The following is a 25,469-nucleotide window of genomic DNA, read 5'->3' as shown; positions in this document are numbered from 1 at the left end:
TGTTGATAATTTTTCTCTTCGGGTATGATGGCACAAGCAAAAAATTTTGCTATGTCTGCATACCATAGAGTTGCTGTCATTCTGCTACTACTGTAGCTTCTGCTACTGCTGTTTATCCCAAGCAGCCGTTCATCCGGAAATGCATCATCAATTTCTTTGCTATTGACCTTTTCTTCCATGTTCTCCATTCTAGATAAGTGATCTGCTACATGGTTATTAGCTCCTTTCGTGTCCACGATTTCTATCTCGAACTCTTGTAACAGTAGAATCCATCTAATTAATCTTGGCTTGGCATTCGGTTTCATCATTAGGTGCTTGATTGCTGCGTGGTTAGTGTACACTTTCACCTTCGCTCTAAATAAATAAGCTCTGAACTTTTCAACAGCGAATACTACGACCAACAATTCTTTTTCAGTTGTTGTATAATTCACTTGAGCCTCATTCAACATTTTGCTGGCATAATAGATAGGATGAAGTACCTTCCCCTTTTTCTGTCCTAACATTGCCCCCACAGCATGACCACTAGCATCACACATCAACTCAAATGGTGAATTCCAATCGGGTGTTGACATTATAGGAGTTGTGGTCAGCTGTCTTTAATGCTTGGAAGGCAGTCATGCATTGTTTGTCAAAAACGAATTTTCTATTTGACTCCAACAAACTATACAATGGTTTTGCAATCTTGGAGAAATCTTTAATAAATCTCCTATAAAACCCTGCATGGCCCAAAAAGCTTCTTATACCTTTAACTGACGTAGGTGGATTCAATCTTTCAATAGCTTCTATCTTTGCTCTATCAACTTCTATTCCTCTTCTTGAGATCTTGTGGCCTAACACTATTCCCTCATTGACCATAAAATGACATTTTTCCCAATTCAGTACAAGATTCTTCTCTTCACATCTTTGTAGAACCTTCCCTAAATTGCACAAACAAGTCTCAAAAGATTCTCCATAAACCGAAATATCATCCATGAATATCTCCATAAATGTTTCTACCATATCTGTAAAAATGGCCATCATGCAACGTTGAAATGTCGTTGGAGCATTACATAGTCCAAAGGGCATTCATCTAAAGGCAAAAATTCTATATGGGCATGTGAATGTAGTTTTCTCTTGATCTTCTGGACTGATTGTAATTTGATTGTATCCCGAATAACCATCCAAGAAGCAATAATGTGACTTTCCAGCAAGCCTATCAAGCATTTGATCAATGAATGGTAAAGGAAAATGATCCTTACATGTCGCTTTGTTTAGCCTTCTATAATCCATGCAAATTCTCCATCCATTCACTATTCTAGTGGAGATCAACTCATTGTTCTCATTTGCCATTACTGTTATCCCTCCTTTCTTCGGAACACATTGAATAGGACTGACTCAGCTGCTGTTTGCAATTGGATAAATTATTCCAGCATCTAGCCATTTGAGAATCTCCTTTCTAACAACCTCCTTCATCATGGGATTTAATCGTCTTTGTTGCTCAATGGACTTAACTTTTCCTTCCTTCAATTGTATTTTGTGCATGCATAGTGAAGGGCTAATTCCTTTTACATCCGCCAATGTCCAACCTATCGCCCCCTTGTGCTTCTTCAATGTTTCTAGGAGCATATCCTCTTGAGTCGAGGATAGTGTCGCTGAGATGATGATGGGTAGTGTCTTCTTGTCACCTAAATAAGCATACTTAAGGTTAGGTGGTAGTGGTTTCAAGTCCAGCTGCGGCGCTTCCTCAATAGATGGTCTCATCGGTGAATTCTTTCTTCCCTCACATTCTAGTGACTCAAAAGCTGTGCTAAATTCACCTAAATCTGGTAACGGTTCTATTCTGTAATTTCAGCTGCAGTCTTCTTCCTGCCCGCTTTCCCCATCATCCCATTCCTCGGTCGCTGGTTGTTCTGTCAATTCATACACTGCTGAGCATTCTTCTGTCACTGCTGGATATTTCATGCTGTCATTGATGTTAAATTCAACTTTTTTGTCACCCATTCTTAATGTGATGGTTCCTTTGTAGACATCGACTAATGTTCTTCCGGTCTTTAAAAATGGTCTCCCTAAAATAATTGGAACATCATGATAGGCTTCATCATCTAAAATGATAAAATCTGCAAGAAATATGAATTTGTCAACTTGAATTAAGATGTTCTCAATCTTTCCTTCGGGATAAGTGAAAGGTCGATTGAAGAGTGACTGTAGTTGGTCTAGCTTCACCAATACTTAACTTTTTGTAAATAAACAGCGGCATTAGATTAATGCTTGATACCAAATCACATAATGCTCGACCTAGCTTCTTCCCTCCTATTGATATTGGAATTGTGAATGAACCGGGGTCTTTCTCCTTTAGCGGGATCTTGTTTTTCAATATTGCACTACACTCTTCATTCAATGGTACCACCTTGAATTCTTCAAACTTTCTTCTATTGGTGAGCACATCCTTCAAGAATTTCACATAATTTGGCATTTGCTTCAAAGCTTCAACTAATGGTATATTTATGTGAATTTCCTTAAATATGTCCATGAACTTCTCAAAGTTGGCTTCTTCCTTCTTTTTTTTTTTATTCTTTGTGGAAAAGGAGGTGTTGGTGTGTATATTTTGCTTTCTTGTCCACTGCTGACTGATGTCTGTGTTTTAGGAGGCTTCACAACGGGTGGAGTAGAGGCTTACTAAGAGGTCTATTTCGTAACTCATTTGCTAATTGACCTACTTGAACTTCCAAATTTCGCAATGATGCTTGTTTGACTTTGTATCGCAGCATCATTTTTAGCCATATATTCCTTTATTAGGCTCTAAAGCGATATTCCCAGTATGTGTTGAGCTTGGCTAGTTCCTTCCCCTTGGGTGGTGGTGGCTTGTTGAGAACCATATGTCAATTGATTTTGTAATCCAAAACCCGGAGGGTAATTTGCTTTAAGGGGCATTTGTTGGTTGTACGAGCCTTGTCCCTTCCATGAGAAATTTGGATGATTTCTCCACCCCGGATTATAAGTATTTGAGAAGGGGTTATTTTTTGGGTTGCCTTGACTAACTTGATTCCCGACATAGAAAATTGAGGTCAGATTGCTTGAACATTGATCAAAGGTGCGTTCCTCTCCACAACATACACAAGATTCGGCTGCTGTCTGGTTAATTACAGCAGCTGTATGGACTGGTGCTTTGATCATGGAGTCTTGCCCCAACGCTAGATTTTGTAAAATATTAGTCACCGAAGCTAGTTGAGCATTGATAGAGGACAAAGCATCAACTTCAAGTACTCCTTGAGTCTTCCTTCCTGGGTTGCTTCTCACATCGGCCCATTGACAATTGTTAGATGCTATTCTCTCTAAAATCTCATATGCTTCATTGTATGTCTTTGACAAAATAGCTCCATTGGCGGAAGCATCAACTACTTGTTTAGTAGCAATATTTAATCCATTGTAGAAAGTCTCCATTTGTATACAATGAGGTAGTCCATGGTGAGGACACTTTCTAAGCATCTCCTTAAATCTCTCCTAAGCTTCACTTAGTGTCTCATCTTCAAACTATTGAAAAGCAACAATCTCATTTCTGAACCGTGCATTTCTCGTGGGTGGAAAATACTTGATAAAAAATTTCTCTTCTAGACTATTCCACGAATCAATTGTTCCCGGTGCTAAGGTATTCAACCATGATTTAGCACCATCCCTCAATTAATATGGGAATAAGCTCAGTCTAATCACATCTTTATCCACTCCTTGAAATCGAAATGAGTCACTAACTCCCAAAAATGACTTTAGGTGTAGGTGAGGATATTCCGACGGTAGTCCATGAAATTGCCCAATGGTTTGCAGCATTTGAAACATCACAGGTTTTAGCTCAAACGTGGTTGCTTGTATTTCGGGTATAATGATGCACGGATTTAGCTCTTCCACAGCTGGGTGTGCATATGCTCGGATCGCTCATTCTCTGTCATCTGCTAAATGAATGGCATTGGCAGTAATTCTCTCTTGATTAGCCATCATCACTGGATTTTCAAACTCCCGATTTAGTTGGGCCATTTGCTGTATATTCTATTTTGTCATTTCCTTTTTCTCCCTCAACCTTCGTCTAAATATTCTCTCTATTTCAGGATCCAAAATAAATTCCAAACCCGTAGGTGGGTTCATACACAGAATTTTGCAACAGTAAACTCAATTCTTCAGCAGTAAATACAGCAGTAGGAACACTCAGCTTACTATGACTTCTTGTTGGCTCCCGCTCACAAAATCTACAACAAGTAAAATAACCAAATTAGGTTCTCCGGCAACGGCGCCAAAAACTTGATTGCTTGTGGATGTATATAATAAAATGATGTAAAATTCACAATAATAAGTGCAAGTATACACTATCACAAGTAGCAAGTAATTAGTAAATTATCGATTCCACAGGGAACCTATCTTTTTGGTTAATTTTATCGCTGGAAACTAAGTGAGTTTTTGGGTAACATTCAAATGGGTGTTGGAGATTTTAACTATTTAAACAAAACTAAAACAGAGTGTCACTGCTGTCGAAAAACAGAAAATGATGAGAAAATCAACTATAATGAGGAAGGTTCGGCTAAGAGAGATTAAATAGATAAGTTGTTGAGTTTTGTGGTAGATTTTAGTTCCTTTTAATAGATTCTCAAGCACACTTCCGAGGGTCATGAATGGTGATTATTTCCATAATCGTTGTAATTTCTATTAACAAGGCTCTAGGAGAAGAATTATTCCTAACCCTTCTATTACCCTTCAAGTCTCCTTGCTACGGAACTAGAGTATTAAAGAGGATTTCATTGCTCCCTCTCTTCTCCCGAATAAGAGAACAACTATGTATGTAAAGTAGCTAATTAAACATACATGTAAATCTTTAACAACAACTCTTTAATAAACTAAAATCATATCGTCAACATACTTAAACTATATAAAACTCTCTCGCCTCCCCTATTAAGTTTACCTTTCCATACAAATTGAACTAAACGAAGAAATCCGCATCATCATCATGTAAAATTGATGGAATAAGGAAAGATAATAAGGAAATAGAGAGTTATCCCGGTTTGTTGTCGTTCGTCAATGGAAATTCCCTTCTCTTGAGCTCTCACGTCCACCTCTTTGCCCTAATCAATCCTTGTTGGTCTCCTTTTCCTTCTGCTGTCAACAGCTGCTGGATTAGGGTTTTCTTCTTCTTCTCTGGTTTCACAGCAGTTCACTGCAGCACAAGCTGCTGCTGTGTAATTCGATTTTCTCCCCCAAAATGTGGCTCTTTTTCACTTGGTCTTCTTTTTCCTCTTATATTGAGCATGGGTTCCCCTTTAGGGCTGAAAAGAAATAAGTAGTACACATAGGATGTTCCTCATTGGGTAGTCAATGACCCACTTGGACTGCTAATGTGGATTTATCATTTCCATGTCATCCCCCATTTGTTTCCAAATTCGCTACTCCCACATGGTTTAGCATAAATGTCTGAAATTTTACCACATAACTCAATTAAATATACAATTAAGATCGATTTATGCCAAATCATATTTTTCGATTTATGCCAAATCATATTTTTTTCACGTTGGACCGCAATAAACGATTTCATGCTCACAAAGTAGAATAAGAGTGCAACGATTTCATGCTCACAAAGTAGAATAAGAGTGCAATATTAACTCCAAAAAGACTTGATATGACTCTACTTTTAGATAGTTATCACTTTGTCCTCATTCACATGCATCCTAGGAAAATTTCTAAAAGGTCTCCCAACATATAATTGCTCCAAGTAAAGCATGCTTAACCATGTGGTCCTATGATTGAGCTACCATAAAGGAAGCTGCTCCTTGGTTGTATAGGTAGTGACTTTCAAGTCTTTTAAACATATCTTAGTCATCTTATCCTCACGGTCGCTCTTATAAGGATGTGATCTTAGGTGATTCATGTACCCATAATTTACTCAGAAGTCACACTTATTCACATAGTATTGTTTTTTCATAAATTACTTTTTCAACAAAATTTAATAAATTCAAAGGAAAAAAGAATAAAAAAAGTAAAATAATATAAAATTTGAGATAAATTGACAAGAATATTACTTTAAAATCTTTTTTAATTATTATATGGATAAATATATTTTTGTTGTACTAATTGTAATATTATATATATTACATAAATTTAGTAGTTACTCAATTGATTTTTTGTCTGAGCTTTTTTTTTTTTTTTTTTTAATCAAACTAATGTGTTTTTCTTGACAAACAAAATGTTAGTTAATATGTAAGGAACGTTGGAAAGAGAATAATAAAATTTAACAAATGTGAAATAGAAGTTTTAGTCGTAAAAAGTATACCTAGTTGAAGAACAATCATTCCATTTTGAGTACAAATCTACTAATTTTGCTATGGCATAGCAATATAGCATAACGTGAGACATCCCATCCCCTCAAAAACTTTTTTTCAGAACATGCCCACTAGTAGATTCATTGACAAAGAGGGGCTCTGTGGTGGACCTCTTGACAACTGCAATGGAGATTCATCGTCTACATCTTTTAAGGTAGGTGGAGTTTCTATCGTTCTAATTATGATCATCTTATATTGCATGAGACATCCATTCGAAATGGAGAAAAATAAGGAAAGAAAATCTATGGATTTGGATGTCTATTTTCCACCTAAGGAAAGAATTTCTTCCCAAGATCTAATTGAGGCCACTATTACTTTTTACGAGATATGTGCTTATGGCGGGACTGTATACAAGGCAGTGATGCATTCTAAACAGGCCATTACTGTCAAGAAGTTAACATCAAACACGGATGGGAGTAACATCGATAATAGGAAAGAACCTGTAAAGTATTTTCTGAGTTTGTAGTATATGAGGTAATGGTTATGTTACCCAACTATTGCTTAGATTTTGCATTTGTTCTAGGATTCAATAAAGTATTCTCTCTATAGTTTTTGAAAGGAGCTATATTGTTCTTGATTCTCATTCTTCTAAGTTTCTAAGGTTCATAATTTCTTGAGGCATAAGTTATAAAATGCATTCGTAAAGATATGAATACATCGTAGTAACAAACATGGGTTGTTCTAGAAGGTCATACATTCATAATGAATTCCTTAGAGGATTCTAGAAGGGTCTTGACTTTTATGTCTTGAGGTGTTTCCTTTAGGTGTTTCTTTGGTCCTAACTTGCTTTAGGTTCCAAGCTTGCTCTAATCAACTTGAACCATTGAACATAACTCCTTGTTCTTACCAATAGGCCTTAAAAGAAGTAGCAAGTCATTTGGAGCACATATAAACCTTGAATTTAAATAAGTAGTCCTAGGGGCATTTTGGTCATTTTATCTCTAATTCTTGGTTTTGCTAATCAACGTGTTCCAATAACTTTCAAACATCATCACATCTTCAGACATCACATAATAAGGTCTACCACATAATTTAATAGCATTTGGAGGTCTTTTAGGTCATGAACCATAGTTAGATATCCTTAGGGGTAATATAGTTTTGCACCATTTCTTTGTTTACCTACTTATCCTTCCTTATCCTTAGGGGTAATAATACGACAGTTTCTCATTAGTGGAAGCATTTGCGGGTCAAACTAAACTGAGTTTATTATGCGAGTGTCGCCCATTGGACCACTTGAGAGTCGTAATAAACAAATTCCATTATGCGATTGATGTAAGACCGTGACACTAATCATGTCAATTTGAACAAGCTTATAAAATGAATTATTTTGATTAGGTGGCTATAAATTCAATTGACAATTCCATAGTAAATAGATTAGCAAATAAAAATAATGATATTCTTCGAGACTGTGCCAACATTGAAATCGGACCCATTTTCATCGAAATAATATAGACAAGTAACGTAACATTAAAAGCTAATGAGATGTTTAAATTTTATAACTAATAAAAAAAGAAAGAAAGTTAATTTGGTTTTGTATTCTTGTCATATTTGAGTTTGATTTATGTTCGAAAAAATGATGGGAGATTTCGATAAATGAGGCCAAATAATTCCGATCCAAGTGGAAGAGATTAATAAATAAGTATTTTATGCATTGAAATACCTTAACAAATCTTAATAATATAATTCATTAAAACTTATACACCGTATCAAATTTATATCGATTTATTATAATATCATAATCAAAACCCTCCAATTCATGGATATATCGATTTTTTATATTCATTTAGCCGGCCATGTGTAGCAAATATCATACAATTTGGTTTTATAGTTGAACATACAAATGCCATGTTCAACCACTAACCACAAACATAGAGTATCGTTGCATTTGGTTCTATCTCTATCATCCTTGTATATATCAAAGTAATGCGACCAGCCAGACCACTGGAAGGTGCAGTAAAACTGTGTTGAGCCCCAAAAGTTTGGTCGAAAACTAAAATTGTAACCGCTCAAAGGTGGGAGATGATGGACTCCCAAGTCATCATCACGAGATTTGCAATGAATAGTGAGCTGATCATGACTTCTTAGAACATTTGTTATGTTTACTGTAATCGGTGGGTTTCGAAAGATTTTTCCATCGATATTAGTAAATAGGGTAGCAAAGAACAATGACAATAGGAGAGACCGTGAAAGTGTTGAAAATGAATTCATTTTGTAAATATGAGAATATTTGTGCTGGATTTGTTCCACTTTTATATGAGTAAAATTAGGTTCCATTGTCAATTACACTCACTAAAACTAAAGAAACATATTATTGTTATATTTGAATGGGTAACCACCACCATGTTAAGCTTGTATATTTTATTATTTATTATTAGTAATATTTTAGAAAACCACCGATGGGAGCTATTGTTAACCATCCGTTGTTAGTAGTAACACGGGTTCTAAAGTGTTATGCAATGGTCCTTTAAATTTAAAGTTGATGCACAAGGATGACGTTTCAATATTTTATATTCTTGTTGTGAATGAAGGCAATTATGGACATGTTTGGTAACGAGTTCTCCTTCATTGTTTACAATAAAAATAGAACCATGTTTGATAACGGGTTTTTTAATTGAAAAATTTACATTTGAAACTCGTTAGGGGTCTTATGGAAACTCAACCAGAGTAAGTAATCAATTCATGGGTGTTTAAAAAACTCAATTAATTTATTATTCTTGCTCTGTAACCTTATACTCAATGACTTTTACTGACAGTTAAGTAAATAAATGAAATGAAATGATTGAAGAACTCTTTCACCTTATAGGCTGTATGAGAAGAAGAAGAAACCGTCACCCTTTCTTTGACTGATTGAGCTGAACTCGGCTCGGTTGGAACTATTCTGGATCTGATCCTTTCTTTCCCTGAAAAGACAGTAAATGAAGAACTACTGAACTTGAACCTAATTGAACTCATGAACCTTTGACTGATTTCACTCTTTTACTTACATGTGCTGGATGAGAAGCTATAATCTCTTAAAATAATTTTTTGAAGTATTTAGAGGGTGATTTTTCAAAATATATATTTAAATTGAATTAAAAAAAATGTAATTCAATGTTTTAAAATAAATAAATAGATTTTTTTAATAAATTAACATTTTATTTCTATTGAAAATAAATTAAACAAATGACTCGGCCATACCCAACCTAACACAAATATTCATTGGTGTGGGTTGATTCTATTATTTAACAAGGGTTGCTTAGCTTAGAAAATTTACAATCAAATAATGGAACTGGATCTAAAAAATGTCTCAACAAAACCTAATGCAACTCATGAACACTCCATAGTGTGCAATTACGATATCATACTATGAGAGTTACACTCATCACAATAATGTCAAAAAATATTAACCTCGATTAAGTGTTTTTCACTATGTTGTTCTTATTAAGATTTCAACTTTAAGCAGAGAATGACGATGATTCGATACATTTAGCAGAAGACATTGGGGATGCTCTAATCCTCAGCGTGGATAGTCCGATTGAATCTCTGATTTTGGATTCAGGTGCGTCTTTTCATTCGTCTCAAAATAAAGAGTTGTTTCGAAATTTCAAGTCTGGAAGTTTCGAGATGTGTATCTTGCCAACAATAAAGATTTGAAGATCGAAGTAAAAGGGGATGTCTGCATAAAAACTCCGGCAGAAAATTAGTGGACATTAAAGGATGCTAGATATATTCCTAGTCTCAGGAAGAACCTGATCTCTATTGGTCAGTTGGATAACACAGGTTATGCAACAAAGTTTTGTAAGAGTTCGTGGAAGATTGTGAAGGGTGCTATGGTGGTAGCACGTGGCACAAAATCAGGAACTTTATACACCATTGCAGGGTATATGAACGGAGCTGCTGTTGCTGAAGTGTTTCAAATTGAAGTATATGGCACAATAGACTTGGACATATGAGCGTCAAAGGAATGAAGATGCCGGAAGAAGTTTTTGGAAGGTCTGAAATATGTTGATATGAGACCTTGTGAGAACTGCGTTACGAGGAAACAGAAACGAGTTAGCTTCACAAAGACTGCAAGAGAATTGAAGAAAAGCACCGGGACAATGAATCTAGTGGGAGTTGAGGTTGAGTTGCAGAACAATTCACAGAGTGATGTTGTAGCAGATACTCGAGAAACTCCTAAGACTGTTGCTGAGAAACTAGAGGTGAAGCAAGTGGGAGTTGAGGTTGAGTTGCTGAAAGAATCACATAGTGATATTGTAGCGGATACTCAAGAAACTTCTAAGGAACCAATTGTGAAATTATTCAAAATACAATTAGTAATGTACATACAAATAATTAGATGAAAATGGAAATCCATATTCATCCATAATGTGATGGAAATTGAAAAATTGAAAATAATAAAAGTTGGAAAAATGAAAATAATAAAAAAAAAGAGAGAAGATAAACAAACATGATGAGATATGTGAGGAAATTGATGGTGTTAATATTAACACATGCGGAAGCAATTTGGATCTTAGGAACTTTTAGAACATCAATTATAGTAAATAACTAGCATGTTCATAAGTATTAAAACTTAATGAATTTGAATACTAACCTTTTGTAGTTCAAACTTCTTTTTCCTCACGAATCGGTTTCGAACCACCATTAGTGTCTTCTCCACTATCCTCCGGCCTTAGAACGGGATTGTGGAATCCGGTGAGTGACTAAACTTGGGAGGGATTTTGTATATATGAAGAGAGTGTTTGTGAGAGGTTCTTCTCAAGGTTTTTCACCAAGAAGAAGAAGACCTTCCATGTACCATGATCACTCTATTTAAAGAGTCATGTTTGCATGTTCATGCAAATTTGAGATCACCAAATTTTGACACTTAAAATTCCACTCAAATGTTTGGGATTATGTGGCAAGCATGCATGTTTGAGTTAACCAAATTTTGACACTCAAAATTCCACTCAAACTTGTGGGGTTTATTTGGCAAGCATGCAAGTTTGGTTAAACCAAAATTTTGACACCTCAAAATTCCACTAACATGGATTTTTCCATTAAATGAAGTCAACATTTTGACTTTCTTCATTTAAATTCAACAATTAATTTGAATAAAAAAATTCAAATTAAAGTAACAGATTAATTAAACTATTTAATTAATATTTAATATTAATTCAAATGCCAATTCCAATCAATTCCGACACATAATTGATTAAGATATTTAAATCTTATTTAAATATTTCAGATTCTCTTCTTTTGTTTAATTCGTAAATAAAACAAAAATGCGGTTAAATATATCATATATATGTAGCGCATATTCCCTAATTTGAATTCGAACACTTCGAACTCACTCGTCACACTATTCTATGGTTTAGTCCGATATGAGCTAGCAGAGGGACCTAATGGACCTGTAGATCATGGGCTCCAACGATCCAAGATTAACCGGCTAAACTCATTAACCTTGTTAACCAACATTCGTTAACTACTAGGACACTCCACTATAGCCTAGTAGTTGCACTCCCCTCACTCTAGATATATTTCTGTCCATTTGATATAACCATGATTAGTAAGTCGATCTTTCACAGGTTGTTCGTAACTAGAGCTGGGTCAATTTACCGTTTTACCCCTAAAGTTACTTCTTGTTTCTTATGTCTCACTGATCCTCTAATGAACAATTGGTTTGTGGTCCAACCAGTAAACCGAATCCCTCTCAGGCCAATGAGAGGGTGGGGCCCCTTGTTCAAGACCAGGAGTCAGTGCTTAAGGGAACTACCTTTCTTCTATCCCTAAAAGTGGGTAGGAGTGAATTCCATCTTGCACTCCACGTCCCCAGCCATTCACCCAGTCTTACCCCTGAAATGGGAGGCTTATTGAGTCGGCGAACTAGAGCCACTCTCACCCGTGCAAATCTAAGGATAATTTCGAATAAACACGAGTACATGGTTAGCTCAGGATTAAAATCGAGTTACCTAGGTTATCGAATGAAAAGAAAATCAGTCTCAACAATAAACGACATTATAAAGTGAGAGTGGTGGTGGTTGAGAATCCAAGAATGGATCATTTAGATCATAAATCGTGTCTTCCTCTTCTTCTTATACAATAGAAGGAGAAGATGTCGAACCGACTGATGCGGCCTCTTGAAGAAACTTTTGAAAATCAGCTTCCGAAGTTGTCTGGGCTAATGCAACGAGTAGCTTCGACTTTGAATTAAGGAATTCGGAGGTCCTCTTCTTGGATAAATCCTGAAGGTGGCAATTCTATGATTGCCAGACCTTTACCGCTTTGATATCTGCGTGGGTATAAGTATATTTATCCCACCATTTGATTTTAATAGTTTTGAAGACCTGTTTTATTTGGTCTTCCGCTTCTTTTATTTGAAAATTCTAAGTTAAAATCCAAGAAATTTGAAAGTATACACAAAAGCACATGGTTAATGGAAATGGGGTTTTGAATATATTTTTTATAAAGTAGTGGAAGGATTCCTGTATTGGAACGGGAATATATCTTTGGCTGATCCATAGATTTTCCACCATTTGATGAACCAAAATGGATAATGAATTTTATAAGCATTCTGGCAAAATTGGATAAACCATGAGTGCTCATAATTTTGATACCAAATGACATTGAACCATGCCATCTGATAGTCTCTGTATGAGTAGGAGTGAGGAACAAACGGTTTTGAAAAAGTCTCTTCCGTGTATGGATGTTGATTCCAGTACGTCGGATTCATGACTTTGAAATTTTTTAACTTTGAGTACGAGATTTTTGAAGGATCATCGCGACTCGAAATATGAGTAATTTCGACGAATTTTGTGTCGACTAAAATGAATTCATAAAACCGTCTGGTCTTATGAAGATCTTCTGGGATATAGAAGAATCCCGATGGATAGGCTTTCTTGACAACCTCGCTGATTTTTGGGTCGTCGTATTCTGGTTCTACCAAGGCTTCTGGTATAGACACAAATTTTTTAAAATAGGTCCTGATTTCAGGAACTAGAGAAAATCGAACGGTTACAACCACGTCTGAGTAGGTTGAGGGGACAGAAGGTCCCTTTGAAGTGGAAGAGACAGTAGGTCTCGATGGAATAGCGGCAGATGGCCGTATTGAAGTGCCAGAAGGCCTCGTCGGAGTGATAACCTCCGCTTGTTTTTCAGAAAGCTTTGCTCTAGACCTGGTCACTAATGTGAAACCAGCATCCATTGCGTAGCTATCGAACGTCATTGGAGTAGGTGTGTTTGAAGAAGCAATGGGCTTCTTCCCTTTTTCTGTTGCTTTCTTACCGGTCATCACTGGAGAATGAGGTTGGCTAGGGAGAGTTTTTCTTTGAGAGTAAGAACTCTCTTGAGAGGTAATCTGCCAAGGGGTTTTCGACCCCTTTTATAGGCAAAATTTGGAAGTCGAAGCAAGATTAAATGGCTTGCCATCTACCAAAACTTTGTTTAGACACAAGATTCTTGACATCTTTTTCTAAAACAAATTTAGATGCCCTTGATTCTATTTTGATAACAAAGCTTTTGTTAATTAAATCGCTTTGAAATTTTTGTACACAAATTACTATTGAAAGTATTTCTTTGTTCACTGTTGAGTAATTTTTTTGAGTAGAATTCCATATTCCCGAATGGAAACGGACAATGGATTCTTTCTTGTCAAGAGACTGTTTCAGGATTCCTCCATATCCAATGTCGGATGCATCAGTCTCCACTATTAAACTAGCCCTTAGGTTTATCAGCGATAAACACGGAATTGACTTGACAAGGGATTTGATTTTTTGGACTGTTTGTGTGTGTTCTTCAGTCCAGGACTTTGGATTCTTTTTGAGCTTTTCAAAAAGTGACTTGCAAATGGGTCTGATATTTTGAACCAAAGAAGACACATAATTGAGACATCCCAAAAATCTTTGTAGTTGGGTTTTATCCGTAATTTGGTCCGAAAAGTTTGAGGCAAACTCAATGGATCTTTGAATGGGTTTAATGAGACCCAAATGAATTTCAAATCCAAGAAAACGGATCTTTGTTTGAAAAAGTTTATTTATGGTTCAGACACAACTAAACCACTTCTTTTGACTGTCGTAAAAAATGTTCGAAGATGCTTGAAATGTTGATCGATGTTTTGAGAAAAAATAAGAACATCGTCAACATAAACAATTGAAAAGGATTGAAAATATCATTCATAATCTTTTGAAATTCGGATGGAGCGTTTGTTAGCCCAAATGGCATAACGTTCCATTCGTATTGTCCGAAAGGGACATTGAAAGCCGTTTTGTACTTGTCTTTTTTCTGAAATCTGGATTTGCCAAAATTCGGATTTCATATCAAATTTTGAAAATACTTTAGCATTTGAAACTCTTTGCATTAAATCTGATTTATTTGGAATTGGATATCTAATCTATTCCAAAACCTTATTTAAGGGTTTGTAGTTTATTACCAGTTGTGAGACTCCACGTTCCTTCTCTGCCTGGTTGTTGACGTAAAAAACCGCACATGACCAGGGGCTCTTTGACGGACTAATAAGACTCTTCTGCAAAAGATCATTGGTTTCAGCTCGGCAGAATGTTAGTAATTCCTTATTTATTTGAATAGGTTGGGCCTTCGTAGGAATATTTTTCTCCTCGATGTTTTTTACATAAGGAAGATTAACTATGTGTTGCTTCCTATTCTAAAAGGCATTAGGGATATTTGAACAAATCTCCCTTTCTATTTGAGTTTGTAAAGTTTTGATTTTAGACTTGACGGTCTTACTTTGAATTTGTTCTTCTATTCTTTTTAATGAAATTTCTTCTTAAAAAAAGAAATTTGTTTTTCTTTATAATTCAATACATTTATTGATTGAATAATTGTATTCTTTCACTACTCCATATAGGAGAAAGGAAATTAAATTTTATCTTCTTTCCTACGGCTTTTGACTCTAACCACTTTTAAGTTATTTTAAAAGGGTATAATTGAGTAATTAAAGGAGTACCTAGGATTAGTTCTTGTCCTAAGTCCTTTACTAAAAGAACGAAATTTACGAAGCAAATTCCGTCATTACAAACATGGACTTTAGATAATTTGTAATTAATTTTGAGTCTATTGTTATTTGAACCTCTAAAGCCCTCAGTAGTTTTTTCAAAATACTTTGTAGGTATTAGGCCTTTCTCAATGCAATTTTTATCGGCTCCAGTATCTATGAGAACCTTTAGTGTGATTTTGAAATCATAAATTTTTAAGGTAACGAGAGCATACCATTTTTGATATTAAGAAATGGTGATGGCTCCAACGAAGGAACTTTGAAAGTCATCCTCGTCCAGGTTTGGTTGCGTCGTTTCCTTTCGTTCGGGCAGCCATTCCTGAAGATTGAGAACTTCTTGGCAAAGCATATAGGATTCTGACCTAGTTTCAGATCTTAATGCCTGTACTTCTTGTTTGAGATTATTAATCTCTCTTTGTAGGTCTTGAGTAGTGAGTTCTCTTGATTTTTCAAACCTTTGGAGAACTGATTGAAGTCTGTAGGGATTTTTTTCTTCCCTTTCAGGTGGCTTAGAGATTGTCATGGCATCTCTGAGTCGTTGAGCGATTTTCTATTGAATTTCTATTTCTTGAACTTTTTCTACTACTTCGAGTAGAATTTCTTGATCCAGGCAATTATGCATCCTTCGCACGTCCTCTTTCCTTCTTGTCCTGATTCATATTCTATGCTAGATTATGAATCGGATTCTTCTTGGAGTTCGAGGATTTCTCCTTCGCTTGATTGTTTTGAGTCGGTTAGAGCCAGTCGTAGTAGCTGATTTTTCAGCTCTTGATCTATATACAACTCATTGATCTTTCCTCTTATCGGACACTCGTTACCAAAGTGTCCTTCTTCTCGACATTTGAAGCAAGTTTGCTTTTTCTTTCCTCTATGGGTTTTTGTAGGAGTATACTTTCTTCTTGAATATGTTGGCTTTTGAGATTGTACTGGTTTGTTCCGATACTTTTCTCTAGGCCTGTACGAATTATAAGGCTTTGGATGCGTCTTAACCTTCTTCTTTTTGGAGGTTGAGGGGGCCTCTATCCCCTTGCATCCATATTGATCGCAAAATCTTCAAAGCTCTTTTCTATTTGATATCGAAGAAAGCTTGTTTTGAATCTTTGACTCATTGCAAAGTCTGAGTCCTTCTTCTATAATGAAGGATGTTATTGACCCGTATGACAAAGTATGCCACGAAATTGTTCCATTATACTTTGTCTTAAGACCGTCTTTGATCCTTCTTTAGAAGTGTTTTGGCAGTCCATTGACAAAATTCTCTTTCCAGAATTCCAACGAACTGTCTGTTCTAATAAGAACATTGCAGAAATACATGTCTTTGTACCACCTGAAATCTCCTATGGTGGGACACTTCAGGTTAACGAGTATTTCGGCAGATCTTTGCTGGTATTTCAAGGGGTCGCCAACGAAGAATTCTATAAGGGTATAAATGAGGGTGTTGACAGCATCCTCTACCCTTTCATGTTGTACTTCGATCCTAGTTGATGGACCTTTCTCTTTGATGATTTGAGTAGTTGGCCTAATGATATAGTGGCTTAATATCTGTTGGCGAGTTGCTTCATCGAGATATTTGTCCCACTAGTCCTTGAGTTGCCTGGTAAATCCGGTCACTAAAACTTGAGCTATTTGATGGTCGGATTTATGGCCCTGTAATTTATACGCGCCTGCGGCCATCATCATTTCATTGACAATATTCATTATCAGATAGTCGGACAATCCATCAATATTCTATTCATAGATTGCTAGACCATCGTAATGAGCTTGAGTTTGTAGAGTCTTTTCTTCGAATTGAATATCCGGAAAAGACGGTTGAGGATACAAGTTTTTCTGATTACTGGTATTATTTTGACTTCTTCCGGAGATTCTTTCAATTCGATTGTAGAGAGGTTATTCTACCTCATCTAAAATCTCGTCTTCGAATTCTTGAATTTCGTCGTCATTGTTAAGGACATTGACAGATGAATCCTGATGTGTTATCCCAGGATTTAGGATTCTATCCAACTTTTCTTCTATTTTGGCCATCGCGGCCTCTTCTTTTGAAATCCTCTTTGTAAATACGTCGAGGTTTGACGGTCTGAGTATTGGGATTGACTCATCGACTTTCGTTACAGAGCTGCCTGCTTGTTCTTGCAGAGTACCATAATTTTTTGAGATTTTTCCCTCGATACTCTCAAGCTGGATGGAGATCGTGGATAAAATCTTGTTTGAATAATTATTTTGATGCTTGATATTCTTGATGTCCTTTAGGGTCGGATTACCCTTTTCTAGTTCTTCTGGGATAGTTTTGAAAGGACTAGCTTTGACCTTTTCTCCGTAATAATTGTCAAATTCGACTTCTTCCAACGGAGGATGTTTTGAATATACTTCGCCTCTTCTGGTAGTCTTCCATCTTCTTTGAGTCGAAGTGCATATTTGCAAAATATTTTATTCAAACCATTCGAAGAATGATATGTTTTCTTCTATGGTTTCCATATGAGAACACCATTGAGCTCTTAATTCACTTCGCTCAGCTTCTTTGTAGGTTTGGAAGAAAGCTTTTCACTTTGAAGAGTTGGCAGCTGACATAAAATCTGCCTTCAATAATTCTTTGTCTATCTTGAAAACAACCGTAATGACATTTAGCTGACTTTCGTAGACGGATTGAGTATCCATATCCGTATGGGTTGCAGATCTTGAGCCATCTTCATAGTGGACTGATGCCCTTTTTTTTTTTTTTTTTTTTTTCATCATAATTGACGTCTTTTACCTTTAAGGGGTCACACATTGATCTTTAAACTCCCGACGTACTTGGTCTAGAACTCAGAATTCTTTTACTTTTGATCCTGACGAGAGTTCTTTGCTGAATTTTATTTCAACGCTTCCATCGTCATGTTCGATGATTTGTAATGGGTTTTAAGATTTCTTTTTCCTCGAAAGATTAGCATCTTCTATTTTCCAGAGAGTATTTTTGGTTATTTGATCCCAAGAAAGAGTTTTTGGAACAGCCACCGAGGACTTTCCAATATTTGCCTCTATGAGCATGTTTGATCCTTTTGGCGAGGATCTGAATGCTCTTGGAGAAATATTTGTATTCATGAGTTTATAATAAACCCTGAATATGACGACTGAAGAATGAGTTTCAGCCTTGATGTTCAAATTGTTTTATTGTAAGTCCAGCATGAGGGCGGATAATATGTGCGAGTCCTGGAGCGCCAAAGTAAAATTTTGATGACAATTGAAATAGATTGGTCCATTCTCTTGATTGGATTGAACCATTCCCAATAAAGAATTTGAGAAATCTTCATGTCTCTTATCTCATAAGGAGATAAGGACTGGGATATCTAACCCAAGTCTGAACAATGGTTTTACAGCGACTTAGACAAGACAGACGTGAAGATAGTTAAACTCTTCACGGTGTTGGAGTGTAAGAGATTTGGAAAAAAGATTCAGAGATTCCTTATTGCTATGAAGTGGAATGTTTTTCTCTGAGAATTTGATGCATGATCTTTGAGTAAAATTGAAGGTTGAGATTTGGTAGATAGTTTTAGGATCTACCTTTGGAATAGTCCAATTTTGGAGAAGATCTTCGATCCTGGCAATCTGATATTCTTTATTGATAGTATTTGAGATTGTGAGATTTTCACCCCTTCTATGTTCATTTGAACTTTCTTCTTCATTGGTAGAACATTTGAAATGGTTTGATTTTCTGAGCTTTCTCAGAAATTCGTTCATAAGAAGATAGATAAGATAAGAGATAGAGTAGAATAATTTTTCTCTGATTTCTTCAATTGATATTCAAGAGAGAGTTATCGGCCGATTGATGCTCTCCTCACATTGGTGAAGTCATTTTATAGACTTCGGATTTGAACGTAAATTTGAAAAACACCAACTAAGAGAAGATAAGATCAAATTTAACAGGACAGGACCCATGCAAGATCTGCTTTCCTAAAAGTAAGAAAAGACATAAAGCAAACTAATAATTTAAAAGACTAATAATTTACAAACACTGATAATTCACATGTGAGCCTTCACTGTGTGGGTGACAAGTTGTCAATCTTTTTTTTTTTTGTCTCTGATAAAGGTGTCAGGTTGTAGATAAGATTTTCTTCAGAATTTTTCATATGACTAAGAACCCAAGCTTGCCAACGGACTTACTGCACTTCCTACGTCTTACCACCTGGAACACAAGGGCTATTCGCTCGGCTATCACATACTCCAAATTCTTCTGAATCTCTCTTATCATGCTCCTGGTTTACACTGTCGTTCTTAAAGATCGAGTAACTTCTCTTCCCTCACAAAAATTGAGATGCTGGCTCTAATACCATTCCTACGCTTAATGACTTGAGCCCTTACAATTTGATTTTCTCCCCAAAATGTCGCTCTTCTCCTCTTGGTCTTCCTTTTTTTTTATTTTTTTTTTACCAATAGTTTAACGACTATTCAGTCATTGATGATGATATTTACAGAGGTGGTTGAGAATCCAAGAATGGATCATTGAGATCATAAATCGTGTCTTCCTCTTCTTCTTATACAATAGAAGGAGAAGATGTCGAACCGACTGATGTGGCCTCTTGAAGAAGCTTTTGAAAATCAGCTTCTGAAGTTGTCTGGACTAATGTAGCGAGTAGCTTCAACTTTGAATTAAGGAATTCGAAGGTTGTCTTCTTGGATAAATCCTCAAGGTGGCCATTCTATGATAGCCAGACCTTTACCGCTTTGATATCTGCGTGGGTATAAGTATATTTATCCCACCATTTGATTTTAATAGTTTTGAAGACCTATTTTATTTGGTCTTCGGTTTCTTTTATTTGAAAATTCCAAGTTAAAATCCAAGGAATTTGAAAGTATACGCAAAAGCGCATGGTTAATGGAAATGGGGTTTTAAATATATTTTGAATAAAGTAGTGGAAGGATTCCTGTATTGGAACGAGGAATCCAAAGATTTTCCACCCTTTAATGAACCAAAATGGATAATGAATTTTATGAGCATTCTGGCAAAATTGGATAAACCATGAGTGCTCATAATTTTGATACCAAATGACATTGAACCATGCCATCTGATAGTCTCTGTATGAGTAGGAGTAAGGAACAAACGGTTTTGAAAAAGTCTTTTCCATGTACGGATCTTGATTCCAGTACGTCGGATTCATGACTTTGAAATTTTTTAACTTTGAGTATGCGATTTTTGAAGGATCATCGCGACTCGGAAGATGAGTAATTTCGATGAATTTTGTGTCGACTAAAATGAATTCATAAAACCATCTGGTCTTATGAAGATCTTCCAGGCTATAGAAGAATCTCGATGGATAGGCTTTCTTGACGACCTCGCTGATTTTTGGGTCGTCGTATTCTGGTTCTACCAGGGCTTCTAGTATAGACACAGTTTTTTGAAAATAGGTCATGATTTCAAGAACTGGAGAAAATCGAACGGGAACAACCACGTCTGAGTAGGTTGAGGGGACAGAATGTCCCTTTGAAGTGGAAGAGACAGTAGGTCTCGATGGAGTAGCGGCAGATGGCCGTGTTGAAGAGGCAGAAGGCCTCGTCGGAGTGATAACCTCCGCATATTTTTTAGAAAGCTTTGCTCTAGACCTGGTCACCAATGTAAAACCAGCATCCATTGCGTAGCTATCGAACGTCATTGGAGTAGGTGTGTTTGAAGAAGCAATGAGCTTCTTCCCTTTTTCTGTTGCTTTCTTACCGGTCATCACTGGGAGAAGGAGGTTGGCTAGGGAGAGTTTTTCTTCGACCCCTTTTATAAGCAAAATTTGGAAGTTGAAGCAAGATAAAATGGCTTGCCATCTAGCAAAATTTTTTTTAGACACAAGATTCTTGACATCTTTTTCTAAAACAAATTTAGATGCCCTTGAATCTTTTTTGATAACAAAGCTTTTGTTAATTAAATCGCTTTGAAATTTTTGTACACAAAGTACTATTGAAAGTATTTCTTTCTTCACTGTTGAGTAATTTTTTTTTAGTAGAATTCCATATTCCCGAATGGAAATGGACAATGGATTCTTTCTTGTCAAGAGAGTGTTTCAGGATTCCTCCATATCCAATATCGGATGCGTCGGTCTCCACTATTAAACTAGTCCTTAGGTTTATCAGCGATAAACACGAATTGACTTGACAAGGGATTTGATTTTTTGGACTGTTTGTGTGTGTTCTTCGGTCCAGGGCTTTGGATTCTTTTTGAGCTTTTCAAAAAGTGGCTTGCAAATGGGTCTGATATTTTGAACGAAAAAAGACACATAATTGAGACATCCCAAAAATCATTGTAGTTGGGTTTTATCTGTAATTTGGTTCGAAAAGTTTGAGGCAAAATCAATGGATCTTTGAATGGGTTTAATGAGACCCAAATGAATTTCAAATCCAAGAAAACGGATCTTTGTTTGAAAAAGTTTAATTTTTGGTTTAGACACAACTAAACCGCTTCTTTTGACTGTCGAAAAAATGTTTGAAGATGCTTGAAGTGTTAATCGATGTTTTGAGAAAAAATCAGAACATCGTCAACATAAACAATTGAAAAGGATTGAAAATATCATTCATAATCTTGAAATTCTGATGGAGCGTTTTTTAGCCCAAATGGCATCACGTTCCATTCGTATTGTCCGAAAGGGACATTGAAAGCCGTTTTGTACTTGTCTTTTTCTGAAATCTGGATTTGCCAAAATCCTGATTTCATATCAAATTTTGAAAATACTTCTGCATTTGAAATTCTTTGCATTAAATCTGATTTATTTGGAATTGGATATCTAATCCATTCCAAAACCTTATTTAAGGGTTTGTAGTTTATTACCAGTCGTGGGACTCCACGTTCCTTCTCTTCCTGGTTGTTGACGTAAAAAGCCGCACATGACCAGGGGCTCTTTGACGGCCCAATAAGACTCTTCTGCAAAAGATCATTGATTTCTACTCTGCAGAATGTTAGTAATTCATTATTCATTTGAACAGGTCGGGCCTTCGTAGGAATATTTTTCTCCTCGAAGTTTTTGACATAAGGAAGATTAAGTATATGTTGCTTCCTATTCCAAAAGGCATTACAGATAATTGAACAAATCTCCTTTTCTATTTGAGTTTGTAAGGTTTTGATTTTAGACTGGACGGTCTTACTTTAAATTTGTTCTTCTATTCTTTTGAATGAAATTTCTTCTTTCAAAATAGAATTTTTTTTATTTATACTTTAATACATTTATTGATTGAATAATTGTATTCTTTTTTAAGATTATTTATTTCACTAATCCTTATAGGTGAAAGGAAATTAAAGTTCATGTTCTTTCCTAGGGCTTTTGACTCTAACCACTTTTCAGTTATTTTAAAAGGGTATAATTGAGTAATTAAAGGAGTACCTAGGATTAGTTCTTGTCCTAGTCCTTTACTAAATGGAAGGAATTTACGAAGCAAATTCCGTGATTACAAATATGGACTTTAGATAATTTGTAATTAATTTTGAGTCTATTGTTATTTGCACCTCTAAGGCCCTTTGTAGTTTTTTCAAAATACTTTGTAGGTATTAGGCCTTCTTGAATGCAATTTTGATCGGCTCTAGTATCTATGAGAACCTTTAGTGTGATTTTGAAATCATAAATTTTTAAGGTAACGAGAGCGTACCATTTTTGCTATTGAGAAGTGGTTATGGCTCCAATGAAGAAACTTTGAAAGTCATCCTCGTCCAGGTTTGGTTGCGCCATTTCCTTTCGTTCGGGCAGCCATTCCTGAAGTTTGAGAACTTCTTGGCGAAGCATATAGGATTCTGACCTGGTTTCAGATCCTAATGCCTGTACTTCTTATTTGAGATTATTAATCTCTCTTTGTAGGTCTTGAGTAGTGAGTTCTCTCGGTTTTTCAAACCTTTGGAGAACTGATTGCAGTCTGTAGGGATTTCTTTCTTCCCTTTTTTACTACTTCGAGTAGAATTTCTTGATCCTTTGTAAGGACATTTATGCATCTTTCGCACGTCCTCTTTCCTTCTTTTCCTGATTCATATTCTGTGCTAGAATATGAATCGGATTCTTCTTGGAGTTCGAGGATTTCTCCCTCGCTTGATTGTTCTGAGTCGGTTAGAGCCAGTCGTAGTAGCTAATTTTTAAACTCTTGATCTATATCCTACTCATTGATCTTTCATCTTATCGGAGACTCGTTAGCATAGTGTCCTTCTTCTCGACATTTGAAGCAAGTTTGCTTTTAATTTCCTCTATGGGTTTTTGTAGGAGTATACTTTCTTCTTGAATATGTTGGCTTTTGAGATTGTACTAGTTTGTTTCGATACTTTTCTCTGGGCCTGTACGAATTATAAGGCTTTGGATGCGTCATAACCTTCTTCTTTCTGGAGGTTGAGGGGGCCTCTATCCCCTTGCATCCATATTGATCGCAAAATCTTCCAAGCTCTTTAATATTTGATATCGAAGAAAGCTTGTTTTGAATCTTTGACTCATTGCAAAGTCTGAGTACTTCTTCTATGATGAAGGATGCTATTGACCCGTATGACAAAGTTTGCCACGAAATTTTTCCATTATACTTTGTCTTAAGACCGTCTTTGATCCTGTTTTAGAAGTGTTTTGGTAGTCCATTGACAAAATTCTCTTTCCATAATTCCAACGAACTGTCTGTTCTAATAAGAACTTTGCTGAGATACATGACTTTTTACCGCCTGAAATCTCCTAAGGTGGGGCACTTCAGGTTCATGAGTATTTCGGCGGATCTTTCCTGGTATTTCAAGGGGTTGCCAAAGAAGAATTCTATATGGGTATAAATGAGGGTGTTGACAACATCCTCTACCCTTTCATGTTGTACTTCGGTCCTTGTTGATGGACCTTCCTCTTTGATGATTTGAGTAGTTGGCCTAATGATATAGTGGCTTAATATCTGTTGGCGAGTTGCTTCATCGAGATATTTGTCCCACTAGTCCTTGAGTTGCCTGGTAAATCCGGTCACTAAAACTTGAGCTATTTGATGGTCGGATTTATGGCCCTGTAATTTATACGCGCCTGCGGCCATCATCATTTCATTGACAATATTCATTATCAGATAGTCGGACAATCCATCGATATTCTATTCATAGATTGTTAGACCATCGTAATGAGCTTGAGTTTGTAGAGTCTTTTCTTCGAATTGAATATCCGGAAAAGACGGTTGAGGATACAAGTTTTTCTGATTACTTGTATTATTTTGACTTCTTCCGGAGATTCTTTCAATTCGATTGTAGAGAGGCTATTCTACCTCATCTAAAATCTCGTCTTCGAATTCTTGAATTTCGTCGTCATTGTTAACGACATTGACAGATGAATCCTGATGTGTTATCCCAAGAGTTAGGATTCTATCCAACTTTTCTTCTATTTTGGCCATCGTGGCCTCTTCTTTTGAAATCCTCTTTGTAAATACGTCGAGGTTTGCCGGTCTGAGTATTGGGATTGACTCATCGACTTTCGTTACAGAGCTGCCTGCTTGTTCTTGCAGAGTACCATAATTTTTTGAGATTTTTCCCTCGATACTCTCAAGCTGGGTGGAGATCGTGGTTAAAATCTTGTTTGTATAATTATTTGGATTCTAGATATTCTTGATGTCCTTTAGGGTCGGATTACCCTTTTCTAGTCCTTCTGGGATAGTTTTGAAAGGACTAGCTTTGACCTTTTCTCCGTAATAATTGTCAAATTCGACTTCTTCCAACGGAGGATGTTTTGAATATACTTCACCTCTTCTGGTAGTCTTCTAGCTTCTTTGAGTCGAAGTGCATATTTGCAAAATATTTTATTCAAACCATTCGAAGAATAATATGTTTTATTCTATGGTTTCCATATGAGAATACCATTGAGCTCTTAATTCACTTCGCTCAGCTTCTTTGTAGGTTTTGAAGAAAGCTTTTCTCTTTGAAGAGTTTGAAGCTGACATAAAATCGGCCTTCAATAATTCTTTGTCTATCTGGAAATCAGTCGTAATGACATTTAGCTGACTTTCGTAGACGGATTGAGTATCCATATCCGTATGGGTTGGAGATCTTGAGCCATCTTCATAGTGGATTGATGCCCTTTTTTTTTTGTCATAAGTGCGCTTCCTACGTCTTTCCACCTGGAACACAAGGGCTATTCGCTCGGCTATCACATACTCCAAATTCTTCTAAATCTCTCTTATCATGCTCATGGTTTACACTGTCGTTCTTAAAGATCGAGTAACTTCTCTTCCCTCACAAAAATTGA

The 25,469-nt window shown here is 36.2% G+C and overlaps 1 protein-coding gene and 1 non-coding gene across 2 annotated transcripts; one reads left to right on the top strand and one right to left on the bottom strand.

Moving 5' to 3' along the window:
* Positions 1 to 1,827: 1,827 nt before the first annotated feature.
* Positions 1,828 to 2,509, bottom strand: LOC147790213 (uncharacterized). Its single transcript, XM_087128631.1, has 2 exons — positions 2,209 to 2,509; positions 1,828 to 2,096 (listed from the first exon to the last, which is right to left on the bottom strand). Exons 1-2 carry the CDS (start codon positions 2,507 to 2,509, stop codon positions 1,828 to 1,830), a joined length of 570 nt encoding a protein of 189 aa, XP_086984757.1.
* A 927-nt stretch (positions 2,510 to 3,436) lies between these two features.
* On the top strand, positions 3,437 to 3,542 carry LOC147790212 (small nucleolar RNA R71). The gene has a single exon (XR_015423058.1). It is a non-coding gene; the product is annotated as a small nucleolar RNA R71 (small nucleolar RNA).
* Positions 3,543 to 25,469: the final 21,927 nt, after the last annotated feature.

The sequence above is a fragment of the Cucurbita pepo genome, chromosome 11 (genome assembly GCF_057944985.1).
Source record: "Cucurbita pepo subsp. pepo isolate OVF chromosome 11, ASM5794498v1, whole genome shotgun sequence".
Lineage (NCBI taxonomy): Eukaryota > Viridiplantae > Streptophyta > Magnoliopsida > Cucurbitales > Cucurbitaceae > Cucurbita > Cucurbita pepo.
This window is presented reverse-complemented; position numbering and strand designations above follow the sequence as displayed.